We start from the raw sequence: 12,833 nt of genomic DNA, 5'->3' as shown, positions 1-12,833 counted from the left end.
TGGTGACAGCTGTGACATTATAGGTCTCTGATTGAACAAGACAACTTGGTATAGGGTATAGAGTGCTAGACTGTGAGCCAGAAAAATCTGGAATTAGCTTCGACTTCTCACACTAGCTAGATGATCCTAGTCAAGTGATTTAACATTTTTGAACTTTAGTTTCCATATCTGTAGGTACTTCCAAGGTCCGTCCCTTCCAAAAGACTACTATTCATTCTGGGAATGCTGTGTATAGGCTTTGATCATATGGATGAGTTTATTCTTCTTCCTTTGTGAAGTTTTAAACGAGTTTTGTACTAGGTAGCATTTGCCACAGTGGGAATTACCTAGGATTCCTCTAAATTCTGCTTCACATTTTTTGTACCTCACCATTGGCCATCATCTTAGCATGATCTTATTGACAAAAAGAAGGATCTTCAAAAAGAGCTTTTCAGGTATAAGAGGACATTGTTTATTTTACCTTATTACCCAGAAAATCTTTTCAGGTACAGCAAACCTTATGTATGTGTGTAGATATGTTTTTTTTTTTAAAGAATTTTATTGATATCTTTTGTTTTTATTTTAATTTTATTTTTATTTTTTTATATCCCCTATGTGACCCCAAAGTGTTCTCCTAAAGACATTTATTATAATGATGAAAATCAAAAGAGGATGGAATAGTTTAGTAAAACTAACCAATACACCAAAAAACTTTTTTTTGACATTATGTGTGGTGTTCTATAGCCATATTCTCCAGCTTCTTCAGAGATGGTAAGGAGATCTCAGGTTTAATGAGTGTTAAAGGGTATCTTTAGTCCCAGGAGGGTTACTGTATACTTATTCTCTCTCCCCCTCAATTATTTTCCTTCCCATATGTTGCTCATATTGGAGAGTTAATGAAATGGTAAAACCTACCATTGGAAGAAAACTTATTTTGGCTACTCACTATGAACTACTCTGTCTGGGACACTGAGCAATAAGAGCATTTTGTTCTTTATAATTGGCATACTCCAATGTTTGAATAAATAACGGGATTTTTTTTAGCTTGCCTTTCTTGATTTATTTCCCTCAAGACCCTATCTACTCTGGTTCATACATATGCTGTTTATCTCCTGGAATATAAGGAAATAGAATATTGTTGCATACCTTTTAATGGTTTGCGTATTTTAATGAAAAATTTAATTTCATTTCTCTATTCTAGTAATAAAGCCACCTTAATTTTTTATTGCTTTTCCTTTAGGGGTTCCAATTCAGGGAAGATACTCATATGAACATTATTGCAAAGAGGAAGATTCTGGCAAGTTTGAGAAAATATGAAAATGTAGCATTTAAAGTATTTCCTTTTCCTATGAGACTCAGAAGTATACTCCAGACTCCCTCTCCTTTACCTTTTCCTTGTGGTCTTGAGCTATGTCATCTTTGGACAAAATGAGTTTGGGATTTTGTTTATTGATTGGAAACTGCCTCCAGGGATGGCAGGGATGGCATCTTAGAGATGATCTTATCATGTCTCTAAACTAATGCAGGAATCTGTAGAGAGATCCTCCAATCTCTGCTAAAATGATAGAGAGCTGACTATTTTACAAGGCCACCCCATCAATCACAACTGATCAGCTCTAATTGTGAGAAAATTCCTTTTTGTATCATATTTTCAGCTGAAATATGCGTTCCTATAATTTCTACAAACTTCTGGGTTTGTATTTTAGCAAAATATATCAGTGTCTTCCATATAACAATTAATTAAATTGGTTTTTGTGCCTGCCTTTTTGTATTTCTGTGTCACTTCCTTTAAATTACAATAACATCTAACTAAATTAACATTTTACTAATAAACATCTTACTAAATTTTCACTTGACTAGCACTTGTGTGCTACTTTTAAAATAGGGCTATAGAATTCCATTCACTTAATCAATAAACATTTAAGCGCCTGTTATGATCTAGGCACTGTGCTAAAAGCTGGGAAGTATTTGCTTCTTTCAGACTATTCTTTTATTCTCTCTTCTTGGTTCCACTTTGCATCCTGACAACTTTTCTCTTGGGTTCAGTTTATCATTTTTTAAAATTGGAAAATTTAAATTTGCATTACTTAGTAGTTTAATGCATAAAAATAAGCCAAAACTGTATGAATAACTCATTTTAAGGAATTTATATTATACATAAATGGGAAGTAAATTATTTAAGTGTTTTGAATCATCATGCTATTTGCTTTGCTCAATTTCTATGTTAAAATTCATTGATGCAGCAAATTGTAGGTATGTGAGTTTATCATGCTCATTTCTGGTCTTTCCACAAGCCATCCTGAATCTGTACATTTGTGGTAAGAAAAAAGAACACTCCAGTCTTTGTGGAACTGAGTTAAGAAGAACAGATTGTTCTAGTGACAGACCATGGGAAGAAAGTCTAGAATGTTTGAATCTGTCTTGGTTATGGACTCAGTTTTAATCAGTTGTGAGCAGTGTATGATGCTTGATGGCAGGATCATAAATACAAACAGCGATTTTAACAACCTCTGGCACTATGGGACAAAGAAAGCTAATTCTGTCTTTTTTTTTTTTTTTAAATAGGATCTTAAAGTCACATTCTACTATGTTTATATCACATTGGGTTATCTAGAAACTGCTTTTGAAAGATAATTTTCAAATAGCTATTATATGTGAACTTTTTGAATTAGGGTATGTTTCTGTAAGATTGCCCCCCAATAATTAATTCCATTCACAGACCCAACAGTTATCCCAATTTTCATGTTTACCAATTTTCAAGAAATGAGAATATTTTTTATCGTAGACTAAGGTCCATTCAGTGATTAAGGCTAGATAAGAAATAGCAAAGAATGTCTTCTTTTACCCATTAAAAAAAATCCAATCTGTGAGGGGAAAAGACCTCTCTCAGAGTTTCTGGCTAAAACTGAAACAATTGCTATTTATATTTGCTCTGAGTCAATCAGGACCATACAATGACCAATTGGGGTTTGGCCTGAAACTTATTGTTGTCCTATGAGAGCCAGGGTGAGTTTGGTCCTTAGAACTCTAGCTGGTAAACATCCCTTAGCAGATTTTTACAATTATGGATGCTGGATGCTTACATTCTAAAAGAGTTATAATAATTCCCTGAAGTCCTAGCCCTGTTTATAGTCCAGTTACTCAATTTAAGTTCCATTCACATCTTTCCAGCCTATCCCCCTTTCAACTCCTAATACCTTTAACATGATTTGGCAATTCTTTTTTGAGGCTTCTGTCAACACATACACCCAGTTAGTTACTAGAAAGTAGTAGAAGAGAGTCAAAGCTTCCTGTTATTTCTGACATTTCTGCCACCATGCCACCTTGTCTCTATTACAAATTTTGTAATAATGGTTTGTCTTCTAAGACAGGATGTAGACTAAAACATACATTTAGGAGAGATTTCCCAAGTTATTCTGACTATATTTTCCACTCAGGAGAGATTTCTTTTTTCATCTCTGTGATGGTTAAAATGTTCAAGAGATATAGTTTCTGAGGGTGGCAATCAAGATTAAGAACTCCAGTCTTATTGGTGAGAATTCTGGGAGAAAGAGAAAATGAATATTATATATTGAGAGGTGGACCTATTTAAATGAGAGGTTGAAGAACATAATTTTGATCTTATTATTTACTTCCAAAACATCCTCCAGCCTTGGACAATTTAATCAAAAAATGTATTCCAACTCAAATCTGGACTTCCTCACATTGGTGGGGTCCAAGTGAGATTGAGGAGAAAATTAATTCAATCTCATTATCAGCAATGTCTTAGATGCTGGCTTAATCTGGTAACCTAGGCCTTCTTAAACCATTTCCACTCACAGCCCCTTTTTACTGGAGAAATTTTATGTCACTTGGGATATATATGTTTATAAAATAGCTATAGAAACCAAACACTGATCATGATAATTTTATGCCTCCCCCATATTCAGTTATGATAACTCTATATGGGATTGCAACCCATATTTTAAGAAACTGGATAGTAGAGAATAAAATTTTGGAAATCCTGTTTCTCCTCAGTACTAATTTGTTGTTTAGTAATGATTTCTCTCATTTAATAATTATATCATAGAGAAGAATTTTTCTAGTAACAATGAACATTTTTACATTATCTTACCTATGAATCCATCGTCTCTTTACCAGAAGGCTAGAATCAGAAGATTTTGCACAGTGATGGGAACAGGAAGGATCTGGAAGTGATAACAAATATTATATTAGTTCTATTTTCAGAATTTTGAATTTTAAATTATGGTTTTTTTGAGAGTAAGATTTTTCATTCTAAGAAGAAATGATAGTGAAGAAAGCACTTATGACTGGTGAACATCATAGCTTTATTATAAAATACATACTCTTTCATCCCAATCTAAATTTAAGTTTAATCATTCTTAGCCTTATTTTTTCATTTTATAATTCACCTTTTCTTCATTTCTGTTATCCAGCTAATTTAGGTGACATAATTTTGGAGATTCAAGTTATTTAATTCTGTAAATGTTTGTGCCTATACAATGTTTATTCTACTCTGGAATACATTGATGTTAGGATTACTGAGAACTCAGGTTGTCTGGACAGTGACAAGGTGAGAATTCAGGTTTTCTGGACAATTACAAGGTGAGAACTCAGGTTGACTTGATAGAGGGGGCAAGCTCATTGGCTGGGGTGGTTCTTCCCAGAAGCCCTTGCATTATCCCACGCCCATTCTCTGGGAGGATAAAAGAGATAGCACTGGGCCCAGAGAGCAGATCGGCCTGGAGAAGGATAAGAGCTGGAGGAGATTCAGAGCCAGGATTCAAGAAGAAAGACTCTGCATTGCATCAGGCTTGATGGGGCTCTCTGCAGGAAGGGAAGTCACTTCTAAGGACAAGAGTTAACAGCAACTACCTGGAGACAACGGTTCACTACAGGAAGAAGAATCTGTCTGAAAGATTTGAGTAGACACAGCAGATCTCTTCCCAGAGAGCGATCCGGCAGCTTCTGGAGACGACAGCTCGCTACACATTGACAAAAAATAAAAACCATCTTGAGTTTTAAAAGGCTCGTTCTTTATGTAATATGAAGAGGACATGTCATTGCTCATGATCACAGAGCTAGATTTAAACTCAACTATGAGGTTTCCAGAGTCTAAGTTTGGCACTCAATCTAATGTCACCTACCTGCTCTATGGTGGGAGAGATACAAGTAAATATAAGGTAATATGCTACCAGAGGAAGCAAGCACAGGATTTGGGAATGCTTCTTGCAAAAAAGTAGCACCTGCATTGTGCTTTGAATGAAGGAGTATACAATTTATACAAAGGGTCTGGAGATGAGAGATACTTGAGAGATGTCTGGGTTAAGTAGAATGTAAAGGACAGGAAAGGAACTATGTTAGGTGCTAGGGATACAAAGTCAAAAACAAAACATTTCTGCCTTCAGTAGGCTTATATTCTTTTGATGGAAACAGCATGTAGATGTGGAAGTCTGATACGAAATAAAGTAAATACAAAATCATTTTGGAAGAGTAACAATCATAATGCAGGGGAGGTGGAGAACAAGAATCAGGAAAATTCTCCTGTTGAATTGTGGGTTGGGACTAAGGATTCTCAGAGGCAGGGGTAAGGAGGGAATGCCAGCTTGTGCAGAGGCAGAGAATTGAGAGATGAAAACATGTATAACAAAGACTGTCTTTGTACATGTAAGTAGGCTAGTTTGACTGAAACATAGTGTGTAAAAAACGAAAACGTTCAATAAGTCTGGAAAGGCTGGAGCTAGAGTATGAAGGGCTTTAAATGTTCAATATAGAAGTTTGATATTAGAGGTAATAAGGAGTCCCTGAAGCTGAGCAAGGGAGTGATATCAGACATGTCCTTTAGCGCAAATTTGGTGGCTATGTAGAGGATATATCTTGGAGAGAGCAGAGGCAGGAGCTATTAGAACAATCTAATAGGAAAGCTCTGAGAAAGGAATGATTTTTTCCAAATAGAAAGATAGATAAAGCATTTATTAAGTGCTTACTATGTGCTAAGCATGTGCATTGAAGCAGCTGGTGGCTGCCACAGCAACAAAAATATTCCAGGAATTTTGCTAACCCTAAGGAATACAAATAAAACAAGCAAGACATTTCTTACCCTAATGGAACTTCCATTTTAATAGGAGAAGGCAGAGAAGATAGGGGAGAAGATAACTTCTGAAGAGCCATGAATAAAAAATGGGAAATATTGTGGAGACCTGGTACTGGCAAGACAGAAACAAGTGAATACCAATCAAAGTGATGCTAGTGCCTTCCTATTGTTGATTTTCCCAGATTTAGCTTATCTGTATCTTATTTGTACTTATATTGTTTTCCCCATTTGGTCTGTGAGCTCCTTGAGAGCAGGGTATGTGTTTTGTTTTTCTTTGAATCTCTGATGGTTGGGGCATAGTAAATGCTTAATAAATGTTTATTGACTAACTGGTCCTTGTTGTATTTGTTTATTCCTGATGTGTTGACTTACTGACGTGTCATTGGTGCTATTTTTATTTCATCATTTAAGGTTATGTTCAAGTCATTGAAAAATATGTATAACTTTTATGTTCTAATATAGCATTTGTTTGTTTTTTAAACAGGAAGGAAAAACTGCTTCGATGTTCTCAATGCAAAGTTGCCAGATACTGTGGCTCAGAATGTCAGGTAAAGTTGAAAAATCTCGATTTCTTTTTATAGATAGCAAAGCATTTTGGATGCATAACTTTTCCATATTTTGTTTCTTGTGGTTTATGAATATTCTAACCCCCCCCTTTCCACTACATTAAATTATTTGAAACTTGTTCTAGAATTCTTTAAAAGGTGTTTAATTAATTTTCAACCTGACCTTTCTGGTTAACTTTATGCTTAATCACTTGATAATAAATGCAATTACTGTCTAATAAAATGCCTCTTCTTTTAATTTGATTAGAAAGTCTACTTCAATGTAATTTGTTCCTCTTACATCATACTTCCTTTTTATATATAATCTTGCCTCTCCTTTCGCCCTGTAAGGACTTTCCCCTCTCCCTCTTAATTCTAAGTTACACTAACTTCTCAGTGTTATTCCTATAATGTTGTCATGATCTCTGAAAGAATATTTTTTTAAGGTTTGAGGCAGACATTGGAGGATTTTAATTCTAGATTTTCTACTGTCAGCTCTGGCACTCTGGGCCATGGGATGAATAGAATTTAGACCCAGAAGGTCTTTAGAAATCGTTAAAGCCCTTAGGTTTTTACAAATTAATTAACCCCAGGGTTCTCTAGGTATTAGGTAACAAGCAGAGTTTTTTTTTTCTCTAACTCATGTCTTTTTGACTTCTGTTGTGATAAGGGAGCCACCTGCCAGTGGCTGCTTTAAGTTTAACTCAGACCTGTAGAATGGATCTCTTCATGAGAGAGGATGATGATGATACAAAGAGACTGGGAGGCAGTTGCGGTCTCTGATCTCTCCTCTTCCCTCTTGCCTCCAATTTATTTCATTTACAATCCACAAGGAACATCTGTGAAAGCTGCTTTGCAACTCCTTCCAATTTATGATTCACAGCTGTGGAGGCCCTTGGAGAATTGGCCTGCCCCTTCACCTAGGCAGGGTCCTTAACAGACTTCCAGTCCATATTTACTACATCATAGTGTTCATTCCATTTCACCACTCAAGGCCTTGGTCTCCAGATCTGAAAAATGAATTAATTTGGACTAGATGATTTCAAAGGCCCTCTCTACCCTCTACATACTCTGTGATCCTTTGACCCAGGACTCCTTGCTGTTTTTCACAAGACACTCTATCTTCAGATACCATGATTTTTTACTGACTCTCCCCCATGTCTCTCTTAAGTCTTATCCCCTCTTAATGACTTCTCTGGCTTTCTTCAAGTCTCAGATAAAGTTTCACTCTTTGTAACAAACTTTTACCAATCCTCCTTAACCTTAGTGCCTTCTTTCAATTTTTCCTGTCTATATGTTGTTTGTAATAGTTGTTTGTGTGTTGTTTCCACCAGAGTTTGTGAGCTCTTTGAGAACAGAGAGTGTTTTTTGCCTTTTTTTTTTTTTATATCCCTGGAACTTAAGCATAGTACTTGGTGTATGGTAGGAGCTTAATGCCTTTTGACTTGACTGTGGTTGAATATTGCCTTCAAGTATCAGTCTTCCTTATCAAATCTCTAGCCTCCTTCAAAATTTAGCTCAAATACCATTTCCTACATGAATCCTTTCTTGATTCCCTCAGTTATCTGTGCTTCCCCCTCAAATATCTTGTATTCACTTACATTCAATATGTGTGTAAATTTCGTTTTACCTTTTAAAGAGTTTTTTTTTTTGGTAGATATAGCTACTCTTACAGTTCTTGGCATCTGACAATTAATAGAAATTTATGGATCGATTCATTGGTCAATAGAGTGAGTGAAGAATGAATGAATTTGGAAAGCTCTACTTTATGACTTAATATTACTATAGTCTGACATAATTTGTATATGTGGTACCTCATTCCTCTTTTCTTTTTTTTCCTTGTGATAATTTATATTTTGATTATCATTGTTCTTCTTGCTATTTATAGCCCATGTAAACTGTGAAGATTCTTATTCCAATTTCTACTCTTATAGATGAGTCAGATCACCAGAGCATGGCTATATCTCTCCCTCAAAGTTCTAGTGACTCAGGAGTCATTTTTAATACCTTTGGTATATATTTCCACTGGTATGGACAATAAGATAATCGTTTGAGAATAATTTTGCCAGTTAGCTGTAAGTACTTTTTGGAAAGATATATTTATTGAAGTGAGAAAAGTTTGAATATTTTATACCTACAAAGTACAAATAAACTTGGTTTCTAGCTTAGTAGAAAAGGGATAACTCATGCTCCTAGTTTCTGAAAATTTTTCTTTCATTTGTGGGGTGTTCAAGAAGTTCCTCTAAGGCATAATCCTTGTAGTGCCATAACAGTCTATTGCTCACTACTGATGTGTCAAAGATATTGATGTGGGGTTAGAAAATTCAACTTCCTCTGGACCTTTGGTTCAGAAGCTTGGAAGGCCTTCCTGTACATAAACCAGACTAAAGCCAAAGCATTTCCTTTCTGCCCTTCCTCCTCCCATGGTTCCTCCTCAGGAATGTGATAGAAAACCATACTCACTTCAATTTTAGAAAAATAAGTTTTCCAATTGATTGATAATTTATAGAAAATCTATGAGGTGTGACCAATTTTCCTCAGCTCATGTGGGCCTGATTGCTGTACAACATCATTCTAAGCTGGAGGCCATTAGTCTAAGGCCTCTAATTTAGTCTTATTAATCTAAATCCCCTGAGTGACTATTTGAGATACCATCTTATCTCATTAAGATATCAAGACTAAAATTGAATGAGATAGTATTGACCTTAATTTTAAACAGTAACAATCATGCATAGTATCTCCTTGACTCATTTGTTGATCTTTCAGCCTGTTGTGGACCTTATTTTTTTTTTTTTCCAGGACTTTTTTCCTTCTCTGATTTTCTTTTTAAATTTTTTTTCTAGGTGATTTTATCCTTCCTTTGTCTTCCCAGTTCTTCTCTATTTCTGTCTTCTCTTATCTAAATGGCGGTTTCCTTGGAAACCTCATTATGTTCCCAGAACCTTGTCTTTAACCCCTGTGAGGAGGTCTTGCCCTTCACTAAAGGTCTTCAGATACAAGAAGATGGGATTGGGTACATAAGCCAACTTGTTTGTGAACATTAATAAGAAGAGAAAAAAAAATGAAAACACCCTATTTAAGCTATCTTTTCCCCATGAAAAGACATAAAAAAAAAACCGAAATATTTTCCTCATCTCATTTTTCATATATTTTTTTGTTTTTAGTTTATATATTCTGATAGAGCCAGAAAAATACTCAATTTTTTGGGGGGGAGTAAAATTTTATATGTGCTATATCCATAGAAAAATTTCCAGAAATATAAGTCCTTGTGAAATCTTACCTGCTTTCTTCATGCCAAATTTAATTTGGTGACTAAAGTAATAATCACAGGTTAGGAAGAATTATATATAGTGAACATAGTATTACCATGTCATTTGTAACAAAAATCTTTTAGCTTTACTTCTGACACATTTTGGCAACTACATAAATATCTTTTGCTGATGAAATGTTGCATTTGGAATTTTTTTGTACCATTTTTGTGAAGAAGCCATCTTTATTGTGTCACTTATTTCTTTCTGTAGAGCAATAAAGAAAAATGGCCATTATGTGATTAGAAAGAGTGGAGGAAAGAAGGGTGGAGGGGTATGTCATTTTGATTCATTATAGAGCACATGTGTGTACAACATATATTAGCTGTTTACCGTGGCATCCATAATAATGCCATGGTCAGATTTACTGTAGAAGATAATGGGAAAATAGCAAGTGAGATGAAAAATATTACTGGATGAAATAAGACTAGCTCATGTGTGTGTGCGTATCTTTGTGAAGCATGTGTAGGAATCTGAGATGGCCTGGAAGAATGCATTTAAATGGCTCTGTTTATCTCTACCTAAAGGTATAGCATTAAACAGGGTAATTATTGAGGACACCTAAAAAGCTACACAGGATTAAACTGACAATCTGAGCTATGAATGGTAATGAACAGGAGGCAAAAGCACTTGGGAGGGAAATTAATATAATAGTTGTGGGTTGGTAGCATAGAATCTATAATGTGCACACCTTAAGGGGACAGAGTTTGCTTGTTTGGTTTGCTGGTTTGGTTTAGTGTAGCGTTTATTGTAGGGAAACTGGCTGTAATTCTGGGTGTATTTCAGGTCTCCAAGAGCAGGCTATTTGTAATACTGAGTCTCTCTGTGACTCTTACCCATAGGGTCAGTTTTATGACCATTGCTTGATTTGTTTTTCCAAGGCCCAGTAAGGCAGAGCTTAAATTGAGCCGGGTACCTTTTGGATCTTGGATCCAACATCCTTTTATTTCATTGGGAACATGATGAATAGATGGGGCTCGGTTATACCAGAGGGAAAAAGGAGTGGAAATCTTGAGTCTCTTCCTTTTGCCATTAAAGCATCTCAGCAGCTCTTTTGCACATAATACTACTGGCAGTTTCCCATGTGATTGGCTGCCATATTCATTGAAAATTTATCCAAGAAATATTTGTTGAAAACCTACTTTATCAAAGGCAGAATGAAGCTTCCAGTGGTAGCTTGGGCAGTTTTTTTTTTTTCTGCATCAATTATGGGAAGTTGAAGGGACAGAACTAAACTCTGCTGGGTTTTCTATATTCTCTGATACTCTAGAGCAGAGAGTTTTAGCCAAAGTGGCCTTATGATTTTTTCCCCTTTTTCATTTTCAGCCTCTTTAAAATGGAGATAATTCATCTTTGTGAAGTGAGGCTATAAACCAAGATGGTACCTGGTTTATAGGAGATAATAGAATCAATTTATGGTCCCACTGTGTGTCTCAGAGGTAGTGGTCACATCAGTCAATTCAGAATATTCAAACTGCTCCCCTCAAAAAAAAGAAAAAGAAATGAAAGAAATAGTAATGATGGTGATAGTCAGCAAACCAATTTCAATCAAATTCAACGAGCTTTATTTCACCTCTGCTAGATTTCATTTGATTCATTAATGCATGCACTTCTAATTGAGCTAATTGCTGAGCAAAATTAGCAGCTGGGCATTGCATCAAATTGCAGTTTACACACTTTTAAAAAGTACTGTATTAGCAGAGAGAGGCTCTATTTTATGTTGATAATTACAAACCTCTTTAAAAATGTGAATCATGTACTTGGGTTTACATTTTATGCATAGTTGTGGAATGACTTGATTCATTTTTGATGGGTAGAAAATTAATCCCACATTAGTAAGCACTTAACAGTGTGATTTAATAAGTCAGTTTCTAGAATACCGTACCCCAAGCAGTAATAATGGAGGAAGCCACACTCTTTTGTTCATTTCACAAATAGCTATATGCCTTGCTTCAGAATGATGTTTAATTGTACATGTATTGAGAATCTTAAAAGGAGATTGGCTTGCGTCTAATTTTGAAGACAGTTCTAACCAGAAGAAAGTTTAAAGTGGGTGTGTGCTGGAGCCAGCTCTAACTGGCTTACAGTGATTAAAATTTGAGTCTTTTTTATATTTCTGAAATCAACAATCATTATACATCAGGCTTTCATTTATTGTTTTGTTGATTCCTAGACTTTAAAATTGTCACTAATTCAGATTAAATTTAAAATGCATTTCTTTCTTTTCTTTCGGCCCTGGTCTGGTTGCTAAACATTTACTACTAACCCTTTTATTTGTCTATAAACACTGCTGGAGCTCAATAGTTGAGCAATAGAAAGCTTAGGGAAGGAAACAAGTCAAAAGACTAGAGGCCTGATGTCTGTAGGGTAAAATAATAATGATACTTGGTATTTATATAGTTTTTGGAAGTTTGTAGAATGGTTTATATCCATTTTTTTATTTAAGTCTCCCAACATCCTTTATAATAAAGCTTGCAATTTACTTTAGTAGTTGAAGAAAACTCTCTCTATAAAGATGGAATAGTAAAGCCATGTTCAGGTATGTCTCCCATCTACTTATACAAAGTGAGGTCATCTTCATCTGTGAGTCCTTTTTGATTCTTTACTGTGTAGTTAGGGGAAAAGGAAGAAACGAGCATTTATTTGTTGAAATATATTTGTTTATTTTGGTTATGCATGTACATTCAAATTAAAAAAAACATTTCCTTTTGAATCATGTTGGGAGAGAACAATCAGAGCAAAAGAGAAAAATCATGAAAGAAAAATAAAACAAAGAAAAAAAGCAAACATATCATCTGTTAATTTACATTAAGTCTCCATAGTTCTCTTTCTGGATGCCAGATAGCATTTTCCATCCAAAGTTTCTTGGGTTCCTTGGATAACTAAGAAGAACCAAGTTTGTTACAG

At 35.2% G+C, this 12,833-nt stretch overlaps 1 protein-coding gene and 1 pseudogene across 1 annotated transcript in view; one reads left to right on the top strand and one right to left on the bottom strand.

The window, feature by feature from the left end:
• The window catches only part of LOC141538738 (small ribosomal subunit protein uS8-like), a 58,654-nt pseudogene extending 52,198 nt beyond the window's left edge, over positions 1 to 6,456 (bottom strand).
• The window catches only part of SMYD3 (SET and MYND domain containing 3), a 954,064-nt gene that overhangs the window by 176,931 nt on the left and 764,300 nt on the right, over positions 1 to 12,833 (top strand). The window contains exon 2 of the mRNA XM_074262568.1: positions 6,558 to 6,621. Within this exon, the coding sequence (XP_074118669.1) occupies positions 6,558 to 6,621 (64 nt within the window). The remainder of the gene's footprint in view (positions 1 to 6,557; positions 6,622 to 12,833) is intronic.

Source organism: Sminthopsis crassicaudata, chromosome 4 (genome assembly GCF_048593235.1).
Source record: "Sminthopsis crassicaudata isolate SCR6 chromosome 4, ASM4859323v1, whole genome shotgun sequence".
NCBI classification, from domain to species: Eukaryota; Metazoa; Chordata; class Mammalia; order Dasyuromorphia; family Dasyuridae; genus Sminthopsis; species Sminthopsis crassicaudata.
The sequence above is the reverse complement of the archived record's forward strand: the minus strand, read 5'-3'. Positions and strand labels throughout refer to the sequence as shown.